This window comes from Myotis lucifugus, unplaced genomic scaffold (assembly GCF_000147115.1).
Source record: "Myotis lucifugus unplaced genomic scaffold, Myoluc2.0 scaffold_57, whole genome shotgun sequence".
Lineage (NCBI taxonomy): Eukaryota > Metazoa > Chordata > Mammalia > Chiroptera > Vespertilionidae > Myotis > Myotis lucifugus.
The window spans coordinates 948017-959688 of record NW_005871105.1 but is presented as its reverse complement, the minus strand read 5'-3'; the positions used below and the strand labels follow the sequence as shown (position 1 = coordinate 959688).

At 41.3% G+C, this 11672-nt stretch overlaps 2 protein-coding genes across 2 annotated transcripts in view; one reads left to right on the top strand and one right to left on the bottom strand.

Moving 5' to 3' along the window:
• Window positions 1–2158: 2158 nt before the first annotated feature.
• Window positions 2159–6405, top strand: TSPYL4 (TSPY like 4). The gene has a single exon (XM_006089169.3). The coding sequence runs from the start codon at window positions 2363–2365 to the stop codon at window positions 3623–3625; it is 1263 nt and encodes a 420-aa protein (XP_006089231.1). The 5' UTR covers window positions 2159–2362; the 3' UTR covers window positions 3626–6405.
• A 2148-nt stretch (window positions 6406–8553) lies between these two features.
• Window positions 8554–11672, bottom strand: part of NT5DC1 (5'-nucleotidase domain containing 1) — a 99673-nt gene continuing 96554 nt past the window's right edge. The window contains exons 11-12 of the mRNA XM_006089246.3: window positions 11076–11244; window positions 8554–10213 (exon numbers count right to left, since the gene is read on the bottom strand). Of these exons, the coding sequence (XP_006089308.1) occupies window positions 10098–10213; window positions 11076–11244 (285 nt within the window). The 3' untranslated portion in view covers window positions 8554–10097. The remainder of the gene's footprint in view (window positions 10214–11075; window positions 11245–11672) is intronic.

The window sequence follows — 11672 nt, the reverse complement described above, 5'->3', positions numbered from 1 at the left end:
AAAGTTGATCTCTCTAGAGATTCCCTAAATTTACAAACTTAGAGGTTCTGTCATCCTCTTGTCACTAAATAAGTTCAGTATGCTCTGGACAATATGTTCTGAAGAAGTACTAACATCATAATAATTTCCTGGGGCACTGTCAAGAATCTCCCTGAGTTTTCTTCTCCATTTCTGCACATTCAAATGCCTATAAGATGCTTTTCTGACCTTCCTTATTCAGGCCCTTCTCTCTGACTTTTAATTCCAACCTAATTCCTTTCTATTACCTTAAAGCAGTGGATCTTTAAGGGTGGTTCCCAGACCAGCAGCAGTAGCAGTAGCAGCAGCAGCAGCAGCAGCAGCACCACCACCACCACCACCACCACCACCACCACCACCACCAAAATCTTGTTAGAAATGCAAATTCTAGAATCCTATTTCTTACCTACTAAATAAAAATCTCAGGAATTGGAGCCTAGCAACTGTGTTTTAACCAGCTCTCCAGGTGATTCTGATGCACAATAAGGTTTGGGAACCTAAACACTATTGCTGCTCCTGCTTCATCTATAGTTGATTGTTTTCATTATAAAAACAAAATAAGGTATTTACCTACAAACAAGGCAGAGTAGTGTCAAAGAATAACTCAAAGTCCCAAAGTTACTTAATTACAGCACATTGCTTACTTGTTTGCATGGAGGATAAATCAGTAGATTGATTTTACCCCACAAAAGCAAAAATGGGATTTATTAAAAGAAAGAGGAAAGTGGGAGAGAAAACTAATTGTAGTCTGGGAAGAGTGAATCCTGTTTGCACAATTTTTGATTGGGTAACTGATTAGCTGGCAGTAGTCATCTGGGAAGTCTGTCCTTAGCAGGCTGACTAAGGGTAAAAAAAATGGTTTATGAATTCTCTGGTAAACCTTTGTGAGCTAAACTATGACTGAGGGATTGTATTGTCTTTCTAGCAGCACTTCATTCTTAGTTGGACAAAATCTGCACTACTTCCCTCATTAGAAATCTCAGTATAACTGCTGCTTCTCTCTAATTTCTTTTCCCCTAAGTCCTTACTTCTTAGGGAATCCACTTCTTTTTTTATTATTTTTTTCTTTATTGATTAAGGTATTACAAGGGAATCCACTTCTAAGCCCCTCTTTGAAAGTGATCATAATATGGGGTGCTCTGTAGTGGAGTTTCTACTTCAACGAGTCATAGTAATTTTCTAATATGAATTTAAGATGTTAAACAAAAATATGCAAACTTTTAGTTTTCCTTCCTTCCTTGGATTTTTCTAAGGACTAACACCAGTATTTTCACACCCCAACAAACCAAGTGGCATCACTACCTAATGAACTGCATGAGTTGACCTGAATAGACAGTAACTTTTCTTACCTTTTAAGTAAACATTTTAACATTAACATTTCAAATATTACTTAAAATATTTTAATTAAGGCATTTAATAGCTTCAGTGCCTGCAAACAGTTGATCATTGTTTCTGCCCTGCAGTGAATTATCACAGAAGCCAATTTTGGCAAATATTTGCTGGCTTCATGCCCACAGGCATTATGAAGCAAGAACTTTTTTTAGATTAAGATTATAATCTGAGGATAAGCAACATATGATATGCATAATTTTAGAAATTAAAATATCCTGAGATTACATTTCTTCCAGTAATGCTTAAAGGCTGAATTTGCACACCCGTGTGTATCTAAGTCACCCCTAAAGAAGGAAAATACAACATTTTTCTACTTACACAGTGAAGGGGAAATATTGTCCAATTACTTCGTAGGTGTTGGCCAAAGTATATAAACTTTAAAATATGTACGGAAAATTGAAATGAATCCTTTATTATGTCTTCTTGGGATGAGAGGTTTCCTTTTTAGCTGCTCCTAATTATTTAAATGATCACACTTAACACAGTAACACTTCACTTTTCTTAAACATCCAACTCTGTTCATCTCCATTCTTTTGAAATAGCCATGAATCTGTACATTAAAGAAGGAAGGCCTGTGAGTTGCTGAACCCACTCTATACATGAGAAGCCCTATGAGCTGACTTGAATACACGATCACTAAAGCCTTAGAAAACCCTCATGAACAGAACTCGCCCATGCTTGCGTTTGCTGCCTCTACTCATGAAAGCCAAACCTTTTCCAGATCGACGGAACTAAAAACATTTTGTAACATAAAGACAATGGGCTACCTTTGATGGCCAGCACAATCTCAAGGAGCAGTTATTTCTCGCGCGATGGTAGGACGCTGCCGTCCTGACGTCACCGGTTGCCATAGCAGCATCCTCCTAGACCGGAGAGCGGGTGGCGCGAGGGGCGGAGCACCACTTCTGCAGCGGACCGGGCTCGCTCTCCTGCAGGTCTGACTCTTAGCAAAATGAGCGGTCAGGGTGAGGCCAGCAACCCTTCCGTCGCTAAAACCTGCGGCCCCGCCGCTCCCGACCAAGCCCCGGCACATCCGGACCTAAACCCGCGCCGGAGCGAGGACGCGGAGGCGCCGCGGGAGGTGGAGGTGGAGGTGGAGGTGGAGATGGCGCACACAGGTGAGGGCAGCGTGGCTGGCTCCGCGGAGGGAGGCGCATCCCAGGCCCCCTCGGGCGGTGGCCCTGTGTGCGGCGATCAAGTTGCTCGGGGTCGTGAGGCGGCAGCCAAAACGGACCAGAAAGAGGCTCGGCCTCCCACAGAGGGACTGGACGCAGCCCCTGCCTCCCCCTCGGTGGCTGCCGACAATAGCCAGGAAAATGGCTGTCAGCCGCGAGAGCCGTGCGGCCCTGCTGGGGAGAAAGCGCCAGAAGCCTGTGACGCAGAGGGATTGGGGTCTCAGATGATGCCTGGGGCCAAGGCCAAGGACGGGATGACAAAGAAGTGCGCCATCTCAGCGACAGTGGGAAAGGAGGGAGTAGCCGAGGAGGCGGTGGAGGAGAAGAAATTGATACAGAAGGAGAAAAAGGTAGTAGGAGGAGGGAAAGAGGAGGCGCGGGCTAGGACCCCGAAGGCCAATAACTCCATGGACTCGCTGGAGGCGATCGATCAGGAGCTGTTAAACGTAAATGCCCAGGCAGACAGGGCCTTCCTTCAGCTGGAGCGCAAGTTTGGCCGGATGCGAAGGCTCCATATGCAGCGCAGAAGTTTTATTATCCAAAATATCCCTGGCTTCTGGGTCACTGCCTTTGGGAACCACCCCCAGCTGTCACCTATGATCAGTGGTCAAGATGAAGAAATGATGAGGTACATGATCAATTTGGAGGTGGAGGAGCTTAAACACCCGAGAGCAGGCTGCAAATTCAAGTTCATCTTTCAGAGCAACCCCTACTTCCGAAATGAGGCGCTCGTCAAGGAATACGAGCGCAGATCCTCCGGCCGGGTGGTGTCTCTCTCCACTCCAATCCGCTGGCACCGGGGCCAAGACCCCCAGACCCATATCCACAGGAACCGGGAAGGGAACGCTATCCCCAGTTTCTTCAACTGGTTCTCAGACCACAGCCTCCTGGAATTCGACAGGATTGCTGAGATTATCAAAGGAGAACTGTGGTCCAATCCCCTACAATATTACCTGATGGGTGAAGGGCCCCGAAGATTTCGAGACCCAGCAAGGCAGCCGGTGGACAGCCCCAGGGCCTTCAGGTTCCAGTCTGGCTAACTCCCGGCCTGTGAGAAGCTCCTGCACCGTTTCTTTACCACCTCCTCTTGGGTCCTATGCTTAGCCAATAGCATGCAATCTCCCTTCTGCTTTCTCTTCACACCGGATTATTTTGTTCTTTGGTTCTTCTAAGTCTTCAATCAGTTGCAAGATGATCGCTTATTTGTCTATGCTCTTCTTCCTCTGGGCTTCCTTGCTGTTCTGCAAAGGGTTATGTGTTCCAAGTGCATGGCCTTGTACTGCTTTTGTGCCAAGCACAGGACGCCATAGATACGCACTGACTTCCTCTGCATGCCTTGGGCCCTGTCTGTGACGATGGTCTTTCCCCAGGTTTTCCAGTGGTGAGCTGCCACACGTTAACTTGATATATATCTTTGCAAATAACTAGCTGGGCTTCATACTTTATGCTGGCTGTGCTCCTATATTGGCACTCTGTGGCAAGATCTTTTGAGCTTCACCACCGCAAGATGAAGCTGATAGAGATGGTGCCAGCCATCAACCCAAACTGGACATTCCAGGCTACCACTAACTGGTTCCCAGCTGCCTTCCTGGGCTTATGCCATCCAACCTGCTGGTTATCTGGCAGAATAAGCAGGTGGCTGGTGGGTAACTAATAGGTAGCAGATGAGAGGTACACTGTGTCATGTTGATCTTCTTATGCCTTTGGTCACTGTACTGTGACCAAGTACTGGTGAGTATGAAAGCTGGGCGGTGGCCTACCCAAACCTGTTTTCAGTCTTTTGGATGAGCTTTGTCCACGTACCATTGCCTGCCTCTTCAGGAACTATCTGTGGACTGAAGCCCCCCGGCAGCACACAGGACCCTCCCCCCCTTCCCGTTAACCCCTCCAAATGGTTACCCATAAACCCACTGGCTGTCAGGAAGGTTGGGCAGTCATATGTGAGTGCCCAAAGCAAGGCTGGAACAGGGGTCCCTTCCAACAACCTTTCTGAGTTCTGGCCAATAAACCACCCTTAATCTCGGAAACTTTGTTGAGCATCCCCTTCCTCACCTATTCTAAGCATGACAGAGTTGCTAGGCTGCGGCACTGAGGACGATGTATTCCTGCCCCTCTTCCTCCCCCCCCCACTTCTCTCCCTCCCACCTTGTCTCATAGCCCCCCTTTCCTCCCCCTCCTCCCTCAGCAGCAGTTACAGTTCAGAAACAAACAAAACTAGTAAAGCAGGGTTTTTGTTTAATGTGCTCTCCCCTTGATTGTATCCAGAGGGAGAAAGCTACTGTATAATAGATCTCATTGCCCTCTTCCGCCCTCATGCCTCCACCCCACTTCCTTTAGCAAGATCTAAATGTTTCAAAGGGAGACCTATGGGTAGACTGTTTAGTTATGCAGTGCTCTTTTAGACCAACTTGCTCATTATTTACCAAAACCTCCTGTGTGTTTTTTAATCTTTAGTTTGAGAAGCTGGGAGGAGAGACAGAAGCACTTCACAGAGATGGGTTCAAGACTCACAGCAGGTTGTGATATAAAGCAACCAAAAATTAGTTTGACTCTACTTTTCTAAAGATGGCGATTCTTTGTGGGGGCCTTGGACCACTTAGAAATAACCCCAAGCAGCATTTTGTGGGTCAACCCTGTGTTCTGTACTATTTTATTATAGCCCCGATGTCCTAAGGCCTCTATCCTACTGCCTGGCCCTTGGCTCTCAGCCCTCAGCTTCCTCATTTCCTTCCCTGCTTCTGCCCTAACAAAAGAGGGAGCAGGCTGCTGTCTGCATTGGGCAGATGCCAAGTCTCCCTCCTAGGGTGTAAAGAGATAGGTGGCGCCTCTGGATTCTCAGACAAGTTCTAGTTGGTGGGACAACAGTGTGTCAGGGCTGTCTTACTGCTGGATGGGTATGGTGGTGTTGATGACCTCCACCCTTAGCCTTTCTCCTTTCTTGGCGAAGGCCTGGCCATAAGCTCCCCAGGGCTTGGGAAATCTGGATACAGAGCATTGGGGAGCATGCTCTAAGCTGGAGAAACGGAAAGCCCAGAAACAAATGAGCCTGCTGTGGAGTGGCCTTGGAAGGCAGGCAGGGAAGCCTGGAACCCTGCAGGTTCAGGGGGGAGAGGGGAGGCCCAAGGCTCTCCCCAGGAGAGGTGGGAGGATCAGTGGTGATTTAAAGAGGATGCTTGGAAGAGGGTTTCCCGCTAATTTTTCCTATCTCCTTGAATTCACCAGACTTTTATACACATAAATGCAAGTCTAGATGTTTTCTCTCTATTATTCTAGGAGTGATCTTTTATATGTGGAAGATTGATGGTATTTGCTTCTTATTTCACTGTGTTTGAGTAAAATCCTATTCTCTATTTTTGCTTGCTGGCAGAATTGACATTTACAGGCCACCCCCCCCCCCCTTTTTTGCTTGTAATTGAGAATGTGTGCAAAAATATCAAACTTGTTTCCTGTGCAGAATGAAGACTTCTGTGAATATTATTAATATATCAGCTTGTTCTGGTCTCTCTTCGTATATAGCTCTATCCTTAGCAATAGAATGTGAATAATGTGATCTTTGAAGAGTCTGAAATTGTGCAAATGTTGCTGTCTTGTGAAAGTAATCTCAAGAAGAAAAACATAACCGTCTTCTTTGGTATTTCTTGCCCTAGTAGTAATGTGGTACTTGATATTTTATGTTCCTAACCAGTGTAAGTGCTTGTAGAATTGCTCTGTCAAATTTAACAAGGGTCCTTTTGTCTTCTCCTATGTGCTCAAAGGAAAAGTAAAATCTGTCAGTCTGCTGTATTTCTTGTTTTCACCAAAATAAAAATTAATAAAGTTCTATGTTGTCTAGGTTAATATAAGGTTGAGAAATTACTAAAGTTATCAAATGGTCACAGTAAGCATCATCTGGAAGGTTAACAAGAGGCAACAGCCACCAAACTTCCTAAGATTTGTTTTTGCTTGGAAAATGGTAAATAGGCCCACTGCCGCTACATACTCATGGACATAATTTTCTTTCTGTACAACCAGTGATTCAACATGGTGATTCCTTTTAACAGGCACTTAGGAATGTATCCCTCACTAATGTATTAAACTTTGTTAAGCTTTGATCTTTACCAAGAAACTACCAAGACCAAAATACCAAGAAAGTAAAATTAATTTTTTTTTTAATGAGTCTGAGAATAGGTGCCTGGTACCTATTGTCAAGCAATCTGTGCTGTTGTTGTTAATTTAAGTAATAACCCAACTTCTCTATAGGCCCAGATATCCCATATTCCACTAAGTTTCCTTGGACCAGTTTTCATTATTCCTTTTCCATTTTGGTTTCCTCAGCACAAGAGAGGGAAATTTGCTAAGTATTCAAGGTGAACATTTGAACTTGACTATGAAGAGTAGACCTGCTTATTGATGCCTTTAGCATCTGTGGCTTCCAGAGCAAACTTCATTCCACATTGTAGGACTCCTGTGACTCTTGGTTCTCTATTTTACTCTTCCAGGTAAGTGCTGTTTTAATATTTTTAAAGTTACAAGTTATTTTAGGACAGAGCCCATGTCTTCATTTCTCATCCCTTACATGTCCCAGCATGGTGATCATTAAATTGAAATGTAGTTTTAGACAGACTAAGAATTAGTCTAAATCCAATGTTGGAAGAGTTGGCCAACCAAGAAAGAGCATGATTTTTGGGGTCAAATTTAGGCTCATGTATAGATTCTGTTGCTTAGTAACCATACAATTTTGAAGGAGCATATAATCTAACCTCTGTGAATTTTCATTTCCTCATCTGTAAATCAGTAATTACATTCCTTATATGGTTGCTGTAGGGAGTAAATAAGGTACATAAAGTAGCCTGGTAAGGAGTCAGCATGCATTGCTATTACATTTTTACCATATTTCTGAGGATGATTCTAGAGACCAACAAGAATTTACCTTTTTGAAATCACCCTATGTGGACGACCATACCCAAGGGTTTTTAATTGAAGCAACTGGACCACACCAGGTGAGCGCTCTCAAATGTATCTCAGCCTTGCAGTGATCTAGGAGCCAACTCTATGATAACCTCGTTATCAAGAGCCTGGAAATGCTACTGCAACATCATTTTTTAAAAAAGCTATTCATGTGATCCTAACAATCAGTTATATCCAAAGAGACAGATTTACATTCCATTTTTTTGCTGGTTTGTTATATAAAATAACCATTTTTTTTCATTCAAACAAATTGATATAAAGTTATTGTGGGATGTGAATTGAGTTTAAAACTCAGTAGATGATTTTAGATTGTAATTCTAGGTTCAATTGAAGTTTCCGCTGCCTCAATATTCTAAATACCAAATTCTGACAAGTTGTTTGACCACTGTGTCATTCAGAGCTTCCCTGATCAAGTGGCCGGCAAAGGAAATCCCAGCTCCCCTGACCATTATTCTTAGGTATCATTTAGATTACGAATGTTTGCCTGTATGCTAATATTAAACTTAAGCCTTCTGCCTATTTGCACAATTTTCCTGCATTGTTAGTCATGACTTTATTAAGAAGATCTAGCTTTTCTTTTATAAGATTCTCTTTTTAATTTTTATAGTACCATTTTTAGATGATTTTAAATCTTCATGTCCAATTAGAAACACCAGCACTTTTTAAAAGCGAAATAAAAATTTTAAAAGTCTAATTACAGTCCAAAAGAAAAATGGCATTCATTATTATCAATGACTTTCCCTGTTATAAAGTTGGAAGGAAACTTGAAGTAAACTCTAACCTCTTTCGACAAGATAAGGGAAAACTGAGGTCAAGTTAGGTGGTTAACTTGTCCAGATACTTAGGTAGATACTAGTAAAAGCAGGACTAGAACTTCTTTCTGACTTGATTGAATTTTTTTTTCACTCCTCAGTGGCCCAAAAAGGATAATTAACTTCTTATTTTGGGGTTCTATGTTAGCAACAGTAGTTTGTAAGCACTTAAATATGTATTATTCTTTGCCATTTACAAAATAAACGTCTAAGGAAAAATAGCTTTATTTTTTAAAAGAAATCAAATGTGTATTGAAAGTATACATGAGACAGTATTTATCATTCAGCCTTAAGCTTGATTGTGTATGCTCATTATTATAGTCCAATGAGATTTTGAAAATCAACTTCCAACACATTATTCTTACTAGGAGATATCAAAGAAAGTTACTGACTTTGAAGAAATAATTTCAGTAACTGTTTACCTACCCTGAGATATTCATGCCCACAATATATTTGGGATTATTTTTGAGCATTTAAAATATTTTAAATATCTTTCCATTGTATGCATTAATATGCTAAATTCTCTACTATAGTCCAAGTAAAATAATGATGGTGACGAGTGTTTTCTGTTACTGCTCATGGTGGAGAGAGTGAAATTACAACATAAAGAGCAGCCAGGATTTATACTGTAAACATTATCTGGCTCCAAACATCTTGTAACAAATGGCTACTAATATGACTATGCACAGCACATAGAACACAATAATGTGGGATTGTCATATAACCATACACCCTCTTGAAGCAGCTTTTTTCGACCTTTTTTTTTTTTTCCCATTATCACCCCCCTCTCCCAAGGAAAAAATTAAACTCAAATTAAGTTTAATTAATAAATTTAACTTTAAGTTATGTTCCTCCTTAATGATAAAAATACTAAGGAATAAGATTTTAGTGGGTAATGCTTAGCTTTGGAGGGCTATATTCCATTTGCATTATCTTATTTTTTTCACCCTAAGAACCAATTTCTTTTCCTTTTGAGAATACATGTTTTAAAGTGAACGAAAATGAATTAGACAGCCTTTAACATTATTGGGGGGAAAAGGGTGAACCCTAATAGATAACATTGGAGGTTGAAATAGTTGGTTTCTGGTATCATCTCTGTCCCATCCTGGCTGCATGTTATTAGAAGAAATCATGTCTCTATTCCTAGCTTTGGAAAACAAAAGAACAGCATAAAACCTAGTAGCTGGGAAAAACCATTAATCTTACGAGACTCAGTGTCCTTGGGTAAACTGAAGGAGGTGTAGGTCAGTTGTCCCAATCCTGGCCGCCTTTTCCTGGGGCATCTAAAAGATGTCCATGTCCATCTACATACCCAGACTAAACAAACCAATCTCTGGAGGTTAAGGCCCAGCCAGTGGGTCTCAAACCTGAGTGTGAATCACAATATTATGAAACACAGATTGCTGGGTCCACCTCCGGAGTTCTAATTCTGTAGGTCTGGGGTGGGGCCTGCAAATTTGCAGGCTTAGGCTTAGGTGTAAATATGTGTGTGTATGTGTGTCCCCAGGTGAATTCTAATCTCAGGACTATTGGTATACAAAATGTTACTAAAGTTCTTTTCAGTTCAAAGACACTGAGATTTTGATATAATGAGAGTTGTTGGACATCTGTAGAAAGAGGAACTATGGAAAAACATCAATTTCTTGATCAATTTTCATTAAGAATCTGTTCCTATAAAGCATTTTACAGTATTTGTTTTATAGTACATTTGCTGCATATATGGTTCTTCACTTCATATTTCAGTAAAGATAAGTTATTTGTTTGTCAATGTTTCAAAACTTGATAAGGCCAATGGAGGGTTTGGATAGTAGCCAGCTGTTTTTGAATTGTTTGAAGAGAATCTTGTAAATTTGTAGTCCAGGGGTAATTCTGGGGAAAAAACACACAATTAGATTATTCTGCAGATCTCAAAAGGCCTTTCATAAATATAAACATGAATATTTGATAATCATTGATAATAAAACTTATTTTTTATTTTATTTTTTTAAAATATATTTTATTCATTTTTTACAGAGAGGAAGGGAGTGGGATAGAGTTAGAAACATCAATGAGAGAGAAACATTGATCAGCTGCCTCCTGCACACCTCCCACTGGGGATGTGCCCGCAACCAAGGTACATGCCCTTGACCGGAATCGAACCTGGGACCCTTCAGTCTGCAGGCCGACGCTCTATCCACTGAGCCAAACCGGTTAGGGCAAAACTTATTTTTTAGAGTCTAATAAGTTTACTATCTCTTTTGTCACCTGGATAGGTTGTACCTAGAATGAAGAGTATAGATGTCTTTCCCTATAATATTTAAAATATTAAAGTCAAATTACATTTAGAGATATTGTAAATCATCTTCAGAACTCAAACTAGTAAGTTTAATTTTAATACCCTCCATGCACAAAAGTAAATAAATAAAATAAGGATAGTCATCTCAGTTTTTTAAATTTAAAAATCAGGCCCCACTCAGGGGATCATGTAATTGGTAAATGAAAACTAATAATCTTCACAGTCCTTAAAAATAAAAGTTACTGCCCAGCTGGCATGGCTCAGTGGGTGAGTATTGACATATGAACCAGGAGGTCATGTACCCAGGTTCTGTGGGCTGGAACCCCAGTGAGGGCGTGTGAGAAGCAGCCAATCAATGATTTTCTCTTAGCATTGATGTTTCCATCTCTCCCTTTCCCTTCCTCTCTGAAATCAATTAAAAATATATTAAAAATAAAAAAATATTTTCCCCTTTACCTGCTATAGCTTCAATACTTGGAATTGCAATAGTGCTGTAAGTACTGATTCTCTTACAGGACCACGTAGAAACCAAAGAGTCTTCTGTATTTTCCAGTCCCGAAATGGAATCAGTAAAAAAAGAGCCCCATTTTTTAGATAATGAATATAGAGGCTTTCCCTTCTGTCCCTGAAACGAGAGGATAGAACAATAAAAACTGTGATTAATGTTCAATCTCATTATAATTTTCCCCTGCTAAGTAAATAAAAATTAAAAATCAGAAGGATTTGTTTCCCTTAACCAAACTATGTATTATTTTAAAAGTACCTTCATCTGGTTTTGTCTCATCCTATGGGATTGGGCCTTTTCCAGCCCTTCTCATCCTTTGGGATTAGGCCTTTCCCAGGATGTTTTCCTTGACCCCCCACACTCAGGTTGGATTAGGTCACTTCTCCATTTTCCTACGTCCCGAGTTTATCCCTAATATACTACTTCTCATACTGTTTCACCCTTGACAGATCGGGATTCTTAACTACATAAGGCTAAGACCTGATGCATTTATGTATCCCTAAGTCTTAGTGCCTAGGACAGAGGAGGCACATAAAAATTGCAGACTA

Coding starts and splice junctions, on each gene's coding strand:
- TSPYL4 (XM_006089169.3), top strand. CDS start 2,363: ATGAGCGGTCAGGGTGAGGCCAGCAACCCTTCCGTCGCTAAAACCTGC.